The sequence below is a fragment of the Ceratotherium simum genome, chromosome 1 (genome assembly GCF_057802395.1).
Source record: "Ceratotherium simum simum isolate JZ-2026a chromosome 1, ASM5780239v1, whole genome shotgun sequence".
In the NCBI taxonomy this organism is placed as follows: Eukaryota; Metazoa; Chordata; class Mammalia; order Perissodactyla; family Rhinocerotidae; genus Ceratotherium; species Ceratotherium simum.
The window spans coordinates 110,601,067-110,614,055 of NC_141900.1; the positions used below are offsets into that span (position 1 = coordinate 110,601,067).

The 12,989-nt window shown below is 45.5% G+C and overlaps 1 protein-coding gene across 5 annotated transcripts in view; it reads left to right on the forward strand.

The window, feature by feature from the left end:
* Positions 1 to 12,989, forward strand: part of DYNC2I1 (dynein 2 intermediate chain 1) — a 66,613-nt gene continuing 53,624 nt past the window's right edge. Inside the window, exons 1-5 of one of the 5 annotated variants that reach the window (XM_087433858.1) lie at positions 11 to 331; positions 6,122 to 6,226; positions 8,639 to 8,692; positions 9,251 to 9,680; positions 12,086 to 12,177. In XM_087433858.1, coding sequence (XP_087289984.1) covers positions 6,224 to 6,226; positions 8,639 to 8,692; positions 9,251 to 9,680; positions 12,086 to 12,177 — 579 coding nt within the window. In that variant the 5' untranslated portion in view covers positions 11 to 331; positions 6,122 to 6,223. Of the gene's footprint in view, positions 332 to 6,121; positions 6,227 to 8,242; positions 8,344 to 8,638; positions 8,693 to 9,250; positions 9,681 to 12,085; positions 12,178 to 12,989 lie in introns of those variants that run through there. The other 4 variants (XM_087433869.1, XM_087433849.1, XM_014787589.2 and 1 more) reach the window with 4 other exon arrangements.

Here is a 12,989-nt window from a genome sequence, read left to right on the forward strand (position 1 = left end):
CGATTGCTTGGCCCTCCACTGTTCCCCCTCCCGGTTGCTAGGAGTCAGGGGAGCGCAGGCGCGGGCTGCGGTCGGCCACGGGGCATGCCGGGCCTGCAGTCGCTCGGCCCTCCGCTGCTCCCTCCTGCCGGTTGCTAGGAGTCGGCCGCGGGGCATGCTGGTCCAGCGATCGCTCGGCCCTCTGCTGCTCCCCCCTGCCGGTTGCTAGGAGTCGGGTACGCCGGCCTGGCCGAGGGTGCGGGTGTCGCGGGCCGCCTCCTCCGGCCGCGCCTGGCCAGGCCGAGGCAAGCGGGGCCGCCCGGGCCTGCGAGCCGCGATGGAGCCCGGGAAGGTGGGTGCGGGGGTTCGGCGCTGGCCCAGTGTGCGGCGGCGTGGACGGCCATGTTGTGTGGACGGCGCGTCCTGCCCTCGGGGCCTGTGTCCGGCGGCGTCCTGAAGCCCCATCCCGGCTCCTGGGCCGGCAGCGGCGTGGGTGCGGGGCGGACACCGCGGGAAGCTGCTGAACTGAGTTAATTGGTCCCACTCGCCCAGTTCCGCTCACTGGGCGGCCGTGCGCCCCGCTGGATTCGCTGCCCACTCAGCGGAGGCTGCATGGCTGGCCAGGGAGACGGTGCCCCCGGAGCCGCGTTAGGGCGAGAGTAGGAAGTATTTGTATGATTTTAAAAGCCCAAATAATGTTGAATGGTACAGAATTTTAAAGTCTTCTTTTACATTGTAGGAGGTTAACGATTTTTATCTTTTATTTTTAGTTTTACTCGCGGTTACCACTGATATCCTAAATATTATGCTTATGCCTTTATTTCTGGACTTAGCAATTTTAGACGCATACATATACTGGAGAGAACGGAGTGCAGAGCGGAGTGTGGTCGTGCTGTGTGTTGATGGAGAGCTTCCACACCTGTGCTGCCAGAGCACTAGAGATGTGTCTGCTGTGACGAGAGCCAGACTTGAAGTTATATTCAATTTTAACTAATTTAAATAGTCACTTGTCACAGCTTCAGAGGTGGAGGTTGCACTCAGGTTGCTTGAGTTTGAATTCTGGCTTCTGTATTTACTTGTATGACCTTGGGGAAGTTACTTAACATATCTTATTTCCTGGTTCAAACAGTCCGGAGGATAATAGTAGGGTGTTTATGAGGATTAAATGATATTTTATATGTAAAAGTGCTTAAAAAAGTGCTTAGAACAGTGTTATTAACACTCAATAAATGTTAACTATTGTTATTCTTGTGGTCTATTGATTCCTCACTAAAAGATGAGGAATTTAGTTTGTATACATTTCTTCCTGCCTTCCCTTCTCTCTATTATTTTTGTTTTTTTTCTATCATTTACTTTTATAATGTTGAATAATATTCTTTATTTGTATTTTGTGTTATATCAACTTTGATAGTATCTTTTAACTTCCTGCTGGCTACAATTAGAAAGTTGGTGTCCTACACTACCTTCCATTTATCTTTAAGCCCACCAACTTCCTGACCTCTGTCATCTTCTATAACATTCCCTTACATTTTTTGTTATTCTGTAACTTAAGCTTTCTTTGATTTGATTTTTAAAATAGGTTGATTTTTAAAATTGAAAACCAGTAAACACTATAGTATCATGATTATATAAGCAGTATTCACTGCAGAACTAGGTGGTATGATTAGACCAAAGAGAAAAAGCAGTCCTGTGTCTCTCCACTAGCGCTGCTCAGAAAAGTGTTCCTGGCGTCAGGGTCAGAGATCATCTTTTCTTATAGTCAGTTAGTTGTACCACAATGTACTTTACTTCATATTTGGACCGTGTCTTTCTTAAATGGCCCTTTGATTTTCCTATATTTCTATTTGTCTTCTTTTTGGCAAAAAAGAACATATGATTTTTTTTAACCTTATCACTTGTATCTTTTAGCTTATTAATCAGTCCTGTTGTCTGTTTGATGAAATCTGCTTTAAAAACCTTCTACCCAGAGCTCACTGACTTTCTGTTCTAATCAGGGCTAATTGTTTTGTAGACGTTTGCAGAGGTGTCATTTGGGAATTTCTTTCTACTGCTGGCTTAGGTCTACTGTTTCTTGCATCCAGTGCCATCATCTTTTTTGAAATCCCCTCTTTTTTTCCCCCTGGAGTAAATCCTCAAATACCTTTTTCAACAAGGGTGTGTAGGAAGGAAATTTTACACTCTAGGAAAGTCTTTGTTATACTGACATACTTGTCTGAGAGTTGGTTCAGCATGGAATTCTAGGGTCAGGATAATTTCCCCAGGACTCTGAAGGCATTCTGCTTTTGTTGTCTAGCGGTCAGTTTGGCTGATGAGATATTCTGTAAGCAACATTTTCTTTCTCTCCAGATTTAGGCTCTTTTGGACATATATAGCAGTGTGTCTTTCGTGGGTCTTTTTCCATTCATTATTTTTGACATTTGATCATCCTTTTTGAAATGAAGACTCAAGTCTACTTACACTTCTAGGATACTTTCTTCTGTTCTGTATTTCTCTCTATTATTTTCTTCGTTCTTTCTTTTTGGAACTCTTGTTCAGTCTCCTGTTAGATGTTGACCTCATGGCTCATATTTTCCATCTCTGTCTTTTTTCCCTATATTCTGAGCGATTTCTCCAACTTCATTGTTAGCTTCATTTACTTAGTGTTTTGCTTTGTTCGTTTTAATTTTAACATCAAGAATTCTTTCTTGTTCTCATATTGCTCTTTTTTGTAGTGTATGTTTTAACTTGTGCGTATAATATTTTAAAAATCTTTTTGAGGGTATTATTTATGTGCCTTTTTTTTTAAAATAAAGATTTCTCTTTATTTTCTTGGATCATTTTTCTTTTAGGGTCATTTTCTCTATTTGTTTATCTTGATTTTTTTCTTCTTATGTTGGCTTTTTCTCAAATGCCTTATTGACCTTTCATATTTATGAATGAAGTACCAGATTAGTTACAGTAAGTGTTTTGAACAGCAAGAGTTTGCTCTGCTGTTGGGTAGCTCAGGTTCTCTCTCAGGTCTCTCCCTGAATTGTTTGCAAAGCCCTTGTTCTTAACTGCTAAGGGAGATTCCAGAGCAGGCACTGAAATTCCTCAGGGCTCTTCAGCCACCCCATCTTTTATCAATAATCAAATATCGCCATCAGATGTGTGTTTGTCTCTTAGATCCCACAGAGATCTTTTCTCTCTTGTGTTTTTCATACATTTTGCCTTAATTTGATTATCTTTGGGTTTTTTTCTCATACATTTTTTTTTTTTAAAGATTTTATTTATTTTATTTTTTCCCCCCAAAGCCACAGTAGTTAGTTGTATGTCATAGCTGCACATTCTTCTAGTTGCTGTATGTGGGATGCGGCCTCAGCATGGCCGGAGAAGTGGTGTGTCGGTGCGTGCCCGGGATCCGAACCCGGGCCGCCAGCAGCAGAGCGCAAGCACTTAACCATCAAGCCACGAGGCCGGCCCCCTCTCATACATTTTTATTACGTAAATATTTCAGAGTAGCAAAAGCAACGACCTCAGGGCTGGATATTTCCTGGCAGCTAATGAATACCTACCTATGTTAGGTGCTCAGTTGCAAATTGGTCATTAACTTTTTAGGAGTTTAACCTACTGGTCATTAGAACCTAATTATGTAATGATTATAGTGTTATAGAATTAATTAGTGTAGTTTGTTTCATAGAGTAAAGGGAAGGATAAAGGCTCCATGAGGGGATTGGAATAAAACTGTGCTGGACTTCCTGGTATTGTTTAATATAACGTTTGTGACGTACCAAGCTTTACCTTGGCTTGTGTCAGTATACTTCTTTGCTCATGTAACTGCCATCACTAATATAAGCAGTTTTGTGCTCTTTATTTGTAGTAAGATCATACCAAGATTCAGTATTACATAGCTATTCTTAGGCAACTAAAACTTAATGGTGTGTTTGCAGGCGTTACACCTGCTTGAGAAGAGTAGTGGCAGTGTTTCAATGGTAGTTCTTTAAAAACACTTTAGTTACCTTGCTTACGGTGTTTGACTTTTATTAATTTTTATGCTCCACAAAAATTTTAGAAATTTCTAAGTTTTCCTGTTACATACCAAATGATTGGTAATGTGTGAGTTTATTGTTATCATGAAATTTATTACTTATAGCTTGAAAGATGTAATACATATGTATATATGTTTGTATTTAGGTTATCTCTAGAAGAAAATACATTCCTACCCTTCTTTTTAAACGTTGCTGTGAAATACAAACTGTGCTGTAGCAGTTCACTGTGAACTAGTGTCGACTGTTTAGGTCGGTGCAGTGCTGTTCATTCTGTTTTTAGAAAGGCTGAATGTTCTCAGGTAAATCCAAGGGTTGGTTTTCACTAACCCACTTGTGGGGTTCTCTTGCACGAACCTTGACCAAGGTTTAGCTGGCTTCTGGCAGGCCAAGGTCACATCCTTGGGACGACCCAGCCATCTTTGAGTTCCCCTCTGGGAAAGCTTGGGGCTGTCAGAAGAATAACAGTTTGTTGGGCCAAAGCCTGGGTAGGCCTGCTCCCTTTTCTTAGGGCATTTGCAATTGCACATCCTTCCTCTGTCCCTTTGAGATATCTGTGTGTCTCTACAGCCCAAGAGTGTCTTTTTCAAGGACCCAAGAGCTGTCCTGGAAATGGAGTCTTCAGGAAGGATGGGGCCTCTGCCTCCCAGTCTTTGTGGGAGGGTGGGATCCTGACTGGACAGCTGCCAGCCGCAGACACGGCTGGCCTGGGTGCATTTACACTGACAACCCCTCTGTGATTTTCTCTTCCCTGGCTGCTCCCTTTGACCTGCCCAGTTGCCCCTGCACAGAGGAGGATGGGGCTCAGCTCTCCCCTGCTGTTGATAGTCAGCTAGTGTTGGGCTGTTGGTCTCTGACCCCTCCCCACACTGCTCATCTGCAGCCACGTCTAGAAGGGACTCAGTCCGAGGTCAGCCTCTCATCTGCACAGGAGACTCAGTGCTGTCAGAGCTGACGCAGCGTCCCCATAGTAGGACTCCTTTCTGCAGATACAGCACACCAAAACCCAGTGTTCGTTATCTGGAATATTAGAAACGAGCTACCTATTCTCAGCCAAATGGTGAGCAAACTGTGGTGTGTTAACGAGCAGTGATTGCAGGGAATAAGCAGTGGAGAAATCGGTAATCTCACTTAGTTTCCCTTTTCTTCCCCGGCAACCTCACTGCCAGGGAGCCATCAGTTACACAGTAACTGAATGAAGAGAATGAATAATAACGAGAATGAAGAGCAACCAAGAACCAGAATAGGCCAAATTTAATAATTTTTTCCTATTTTGAATTTGAATTGAATTTGATAATTAAAAAAATTCTAATATAATGGATAATTAAAAAAAATTAAGACAGGCAAAGGTAAAGTATGTCTCAGTCTTAAAGCTGTGTGTGAACCAGCCTCACCCTCTTTGGGTCTTTTAGCAAGTGTGCTCGTCTGTCACCCTCTAGGGTGGTGGGTCACACCCTCCTGTGGCCTGCAGTGGCCCTGTGCGCTCCCACCTGTGACTCTGGGAGTTGTTGCTGGTGTCTTGCCGGACACCATGTTTCAGATGTTAGGAGACACAGTTGGGAGACATGACTGCCAGTGCATGAACGTCTGGGCTGGGCTTGTGGCAGGGCCTGGACGGGAAGAATGGGTTTAGGAAAATGTGTTAAGAGAAGAAATAGTGGGACTTGGTGATGGATTGTATCTGATCCGAGAGTGGAGTGTGGATGCCCCTTCCACCAGGCCAGTCTTGGCAGCAGCCCAGCCGCGGATTCCAGCGTGCTGAGATGCAGGGAGACAAATCTTGAGGGAGAGGGTGCTTAGCCCGAGGTTTAAAACCCATGATAGCTGTTCTCAAACAGTTTATGGAAAACAAAACAACTTGACTCTTATGAGCGTTTGTTAACATGCAACTACCTGGTTACACTGAGATTTAGCTTTAGCTTTTGGCGAGTGAGCGGTTGCTCAGCTGTTGAAGGCAAGAGGGAATCACAGTGCTGCCAAGCCAGGACACCCAGAAGTGTCTTGCTTGAGTCCGTGCAGCTGGTGGGAGTTACGTCCACCCAGGGGTTTGGCGGCAGGTCCAGGTGGTTGAGCTGTTTGGTGGGACGTGATATTCCAGGGATCCGCATGCTTTGGGGAAACTGCTTTTCTCAAAATAGGGAAGCAGGACCAGAGGGGCTGCCTGGACACCCCCACCGCCAGCATGACCCCGAGAGTGAGGCTGTGCCTTTACTGCCTCTGAGTCTGGCTCAAGAATAAACATGGTGAGTAGTGTAAAGAGAGACTGACAAGATCGTCTCAAGTCTTCCACATAGTGATGTAGACGCCAAGATGAAAGAGCCGTGGCCTAGGAAGAGCGGGGCGCAAGGCGCATGCGGCCTGAGGGGCTCACTGGAGGCTGGGGCTGTGCCTGTGGTAACACCTCCTCTGTTAAGTCAGTTTAACCCACTTTATTCTGGAGGCAGAGGAAAGGGATTTAAAATTGTTTAGGGTTCTTTCTGTACAGTTCTCTGGAGAGTTTTGTCATGATAGGTATTAGTTCAGCTGATTTATGAGATCAGACGTGTGAGATGCTGGTTGGTACACCAGGTGCTCTCTCTGGGAGTTGCTGTCTCTCTTTTTCTGTCCATCTTACGCACAGTGGACACTTTGTCTGGGGTCTCTTAGTGTGGATGGTGAACTCCATGGAGTTTAATTCCCACATTTCCTTGAGTGTGAATTGAGTGATCCTACAGGTTGAAGGTTTGCTGTTTAGGCAGCTCTCTGGAGTTTTTGTCTGTTTTCAGGATGTGGTTTATTCCTCTCTGAAAATGAGGGAAAATGCTACCTTTCTACTTTGTGCTTGGAGAGTCCATTTTTTTTTTTTTTTGTGAGCCTGAGCTAACATCGGCCAATCCTCCTCTTTTTTTTTTTGCTGAGGAAGACTGACCCTGGGCTAACATCCATGCCCATCTTCCTCTACTTTATATGGGATGCCGCCACAGCATGGCTTGACAAGCAGTGCGTCGGTGCGCGCCTGGGATCCGAACCGGTGAACCCTGGGTCGCCTCAGCGGAGCGTGCGCACTTAACTGCTTGCGCCAGCGGGCCGGCCCTGGAGAGTCCATTTTAATTTAACTTGCCCACCTCCCCAGGGAAGGGGCTGAAATGTCGGTCGATTGGGTCTTTAAAAGACCTTGGCAGAGCAGAGGGTAAACAAGTTAGGCCCCTTATCTGAAGCGCTGTGTCCATGCACATGCCAGGTGTGCATAGTTTCTGGGAATACGTGTGATACTGGGGGCTGTGAGGGGGCAGGAAGGAGCTCTGTGTCATTTTATAACCTGAGAAATGTAAAAGAGAGAAAAAGGAAAGAAAGGAAAGCTTCAGGACTAAGCAGTGTTGGTGCCTGAATTTTAAGTGTCTGAAGCTCGGTTTCTGTTGGTGAAAACTAGAGAGGCAGAAGAGGGATCCCTGTGGTCTCTGTTGGAGGTTTGTTGCCTTCAGGGTTTTTACTTCATGAGTAATGTAATTACAACCATTAAGAAGCCCAGTCGGGTGGGTTTTCTGACATATTTACTCTTCGCATTCCTGGCTGCAGCCTTTGCAACCCTGCAGAGGGTTTCCGCTCTGTCATCGTCTCTTCCAGCAGCACAGGCTCTCTTGGTTGAGTTGCACCGTTCCGTTGTTATCCACTGTATGTGTGAAGGGTCCTGGAAGAGGGCAGCTGCCAGGCAGGAATGCTGCGGAGGCATCTGCTCATCAGGCAGCCAGAGACACTGTTGGGAGGAGGGACTGATACCCCACTGGGTGGGACGGGCATCCCTTGTGAGACCCAGCCCTTGGTGTGCGTTCTTGACCTGCGCAGAAAGAATTCAAGAGCGGGTCAGGAGAGATTATGCAAGTTTATTTGAGAGACAAAAGCCAGGCTGATTAGAAAGAAACTGAGGAAGGAAAGCAGGCCAGGCTGACCAGCCCCGAGTAGGGATCTGGGGTGCTGATTTATAGTAGTTGAAGTGGGCAGCTGGGACTGGTCAGTTTGAAGTCGAGAGTTGGGTTGGCAGGGGACTGGTGTCAGTCTCCGGGCCAGGTGGCCATTTCCTGTAGGCCAGGCACCAAGCTGGTGACCAGACCGCTGATTAGCTAGGCACGGGGAGGGTGGTGTTAGTCAAGGAGAGGGTGGTGTTAGGCAAGGGGAGGGGATGTTAGACAAGCGGGAGTATGTTCGTGGAGCATGGAGTTTCTGGAACTTGTGAGTCTCTGGCCGATGGTTAATCCCAGATGCTGGATGACAGCTGCATCCTGCCACTGCGCTGCCTGCTGCTCAAGAGACAGTTTTTTTTTTCCTGCCTTTTCCTGTCTCAGGAGCAGGTGCTGGCAGGCCGGCTGTGGGTGATGTGGGGAAGGTGAGGAGTGCGTTTTACCTAGGCTTAGCTGAGCCTTGAAGCAGCATGAAGGTTTACATGATGAAGTAGCCAAAGGCACACATTCCATAATCATTTATAGGAAATTTTAGACTAGTGGGTAATTTTTTAAAGTCTGCATTTCTATTGCCTTTTGTTATCGTCGATAGACAGTCATTTCTTGCATATCAAGCACCAATTGCCATCGACTTAAATAGCCTAATGAAAAAGCTCAGTAGAATGTACAAAATTAGATACGTTACACTTTAAAATTCTAACTTTATACTTTTTTTTCTAGAGAAGATCCAAAGATGATACTTGGAAAGCAGACGACCTCAGAAAACACCTTTGGGTATTGTATTTTAAAGGTTTGGGTTGGGCTCCGTTTGGACCCTGGATGGTCTTGGGCAGTTTGACCTGGTTCTCAGCACTGTCCGGCTCTGTGTCTGTGGGCTCCCTCAGAGTAAAGCCGTGTGGGTGATAGCTCCCAACCGCTGTGGGGTAGGGTTTCCTAGCCCTGCATGGCACCCACCAGCTCAATTGGGTTCTGTTGTAGTTCAGGGCTTGTGCAGGCTGTGTGTGTCTGTGGCGGTGTGTGTACATGCGTGTGGTGTGTGCAGTGTGTGTGTGGTCCGTGTGCCTGTGTGGAGGGGCTGGGAGTTGAGCTGGAGGCCTCCTGGGAGTTTCATAGTGAGGGTCCTTGTTCTTTGGGACCCAGGTGGTTAGTGTCTGAGAAGACAGGCATTTCTCAGCAGAAATGCTAAGTCTGACTCCACTTTCTGTGGGTTTGGAGACTCTTCGTCCAGGCCCATCTTGCTGGGATAGAAAGCAGTTGAAGCCAGTGTATTTTAAGATCCTTCAGTGAGTATGACCCTCACGTTCAGAAGCCTGCTTTCTTTTTCTTGTTTAGGCTGCACAATCAGCTAGTCCCAAGGAAGATAAGAAACACAGCGAGAAGCTGCCACCTAAGGAGTCAGAAATGGACGTCCTGGAATACAAGGAGCACAAACACAGGGAGCCCGACGGAGACACCAGACACAGAGAGAGGATGGCCGAGAGAGATGGCCACGCCTTCAGGGAGACGGCTCCAGGGGAGAGAGACAGAGAAAAGCCCCGGGAAAGGAAAAAGGACGCCAAAGACCGGGACAGAGGAAAGCTTAAGAAGTACCGAGAGCAGGATGCAGAGAAGTCCCACAGGAGAGGAAAAGACAGAGAAAAGGACCAAGACCGCAGAGCCAGGAGGGAGGAGCTGAGGCAGGCGGCTGCCTACCACAACCTGCTGGGCTGGGACATGCGAGGCCGGCAGCCCCTGCAGAGAGCTGAGCACAAGATGCCAGCAGGTGCGCGTGTGCCCGCCAGGCTGTCTTTGGTGTTGAGTCCCTTTGAGCTGGTGTGATTCCCACTCCCTCCTGAGTGTTGCTGAGCTGTTTGTTACATCTTGATGTCTCTGTTTCTCTTTAAAAGGGCTTACTGTTTGGGGGCATTCTCCTCTCTTGAAGTGTTCACTCATCCTTTTGTTTTCTCTCATGGCTTTTGTAAATGTCTTAGCTTTGGATTTGAAGTAAGAGGCCCGTGTTGTACTTGCATGTGTGCGTGTGTGTGTGTGTACTTTTCGTTGTTGTTTCCTTTTTGATATTTTAAAAACTCAGTGAATGAAAGGAGTAACAATTTTCTCATTGTTTGCTAGAATTTTGCTATTGAAACGTATTTTGGATTTATTATCTGAGTAAATCTCAATCCACATCATAAATAAAATAATGCTCTGTGATAAAAATAATTCCTCAAAAGTATCAGTTTTATTTTAAGCAATATTTAAATATTATTTATCCAAATTCCTAGGAATTCTAAGGTAATGGTAGATGCTTTTTACCTCCCAAAATGGAAGTATCATCACTATTTTTTATTATTCAAATACTATATGCCTCTTATAAAAAATTCAAACTAGCCAACATAAACAAAAAAGGAATATATTAGAAGAATATGTAATGACTCTTAGGATCATCAGAAGGCTTGAGGGCCTGGCTTGGAAACAACGGAAGCCACAGCCTTTTTCCGTGGTCCCTGTTACCCACCACTCCCGTCTGCTGCTGAGGGCCATTGCAGTGCCTGCAGACTTAGCGTACTGAATAAGGCTCTAGGAACAGGAGGTGCGTTTCTGTTGGACATGGTGTACTTAGGGGTAGGATTGTGGGTTAACCGGGATACCACTAATTAAGTTTAACAGTATCTTATTATCCATTGCCCCTTTTTAGGTTTGTTTTGCTGTTCATGGTATTTATTTCTTTTTTTCTTTTTTTGTGAGGAAGATCAGGCCTGAGCTAACATCCGTGTCAATCCTCCTCTTTTTTTTTTTTGCCGAGGAAGACCGGCCCTGAGCTAACATCTATTGCCAATCCTCCTCCTTTTTTTCCCCTTTTTCTCCCCAAAGCCCCAGTAGATAGTTGTATGTCATAGTTGCACATCCTTCTAGTTGCTGTAGGTGGGATGCTGCCTCAGCATGGCCGGACAAGCGGTGCGTCAGTGTGTGACCGGGATCCGAACCTGGGCCGCCAGTAGTGGAGTGCATGCACTTAACCGCTAAGCCACGGGGCTGGCCCCTCCGAGTTCCAAGTTTTTGCTCCCAAATTGGGCCGCATCCCTGAATTCTGGGCTGTATATCCTCCTGTACTTTGATAGTGCAGACTTAATGTGCCCACACAGAACTTCTGAGAGCCCCACAGAACCTCCTCTGTGCAGCTTTCCCCGTTTCACTGGACGGCAGCTGCGTCCTCCTGCCCTCAGTCGGGGAACCTGGGATCACCCTGACCCATTCTTTCTCATCCCGTCTGTTGGAACCTGGCCCTCCTCACCCCTCCACGCCTGTCTCCCCTGCTGAGGGTGAGCTCCGGGGGAACCCTCTACCCCATTGTTTTGATCTCTTACCTCAGGGTCCTAGAAAAGTGGTCAGTGCTCGGCGAATACTTTTTGAATGAATGAAGTTTGTTCTAGTGATATCTGAGTGTTTAATTTTGTCCTCATCTTTTAAAATATTGATTTTCTTAACAGTAAGCCTAATGACTTCTTTGACTGTACAGAAGTGAAAGTCTGGTGTTTCACTCTTGGCCGGTGCTGTAGGCGTCATCAGTGGTGGTGTGTGGCTCTGTTGGGCTCCCCTGGCAGGGAGAGATTGCAGGTTGGGGGTGGGGTAGGTGCCAGCTTCGTCCTCATTCCAGTGGTGTGGGCTGCAGGCGGTCTTCTTATTGCAGGGGCCTCCTGCGTCTGCTGTGCCCTCAGCAGCTGGGCTCCAGGAGGCAGTGGGGGCAGGCGCAGTTCCCCAGCTCATCCCTCTCGGGTACTGCCTTGCAGCTGAGCACTTGGTGGAAACATCTGCCTGCCTGGGCCGGTTTTTCTCAGTGGACCGGGTGTGTTTCCCTGAGCACGTCTCTCAGCAACACAGGCACTCTGAAGGCATGCAGGTGGGCTGATGCCCCTGTTGAGTTTCCAGGGTTAGTCTGACATTTTCCCGGTTGCCTCAGTAGCACTTGCCATTGTGCTCTCCTTCTTTATTGTGTTTTATGTTTAGATTCTAGAACTTTCCATTCTTGAGATTGGAGAATGTGTTTTAATTGAAGACTGTGTTTTCATGTGTGTTAATATGTAATTTGTAATAATGCAGTATATACAATAAAGACTGCAGCAAGATGTGAGGAGATCTTCTTGATGTGCTAAAGTTTGGGAATGTTAAACATATGTTTTATTTTTGTAGTAAGTAAAGTAAGAATTGAAGAAATGGAAAGGAGAGATGAAGACTCTGAACGAGGAGACGAAGAGAGAGAAAGAAGATACCGAGAAAGAAAGGTATTCAGAGCAGGCTGAGGAAGGGTTTTCCAAAGAGTGCAAAGAGAGGACACTTGAAGCATTATTTCAGGAGTGTTTCTGGAGAATTTTGTAACACATAATTCAAGGCCTGAGAAAGTTCTGGAGCACTAAGCACAGTTAGTTACTTTTCCACGCGTAGGCAAGTGTGTTTCTCCGATTCCAAGAGTAATACTTGGTTACTTTGGAAAATTCAGAAAATACAAATAAATAATAAGAAGAAAAATAAAAACGATTCCCCACTCAGAGATAATTATTGATAATGTTTAGGTATATATCCTACCAGGTTTATATGTATATATGTATGTATAGACTTTTTTTCCCTTAAATTGCATTTTTACTGTTTTATAAACTGTTGAAACCGAATACATTTTGGGCATTTTTCTAAGTTATCGTATTTCTCTATAATATTTTAATGGTTGCATAATATAATATTCAGTGATATGGATGTTTCATAATTTTCTTGACTTGTCTGCTTTTTTTGGACGCTTAGGTTGCTTCTAAATTTTTTTTATTATAAAGACACCCGGGGGTAAACTTTTTGCATCTATTCATTATTATTTCCTTCTGATTAATTTCTGGAAATGAACTTAGTAGATCAAAGTAAATGTAAACGTATCCCATTTGCTTTACATAAAAGCTGTAATTATTTATTTCATCAGAGTGTAATTCCCCATGACCTGAGCAGCAGTGGGCATTATCATGATTTGTAATCTTTGCTGATTTACTTCAGAAGAGAAGGGCACTTCTGAGTGTTTTATAGGCGAGTTTGCTTCTTGTGTGTGTTTGTGTCC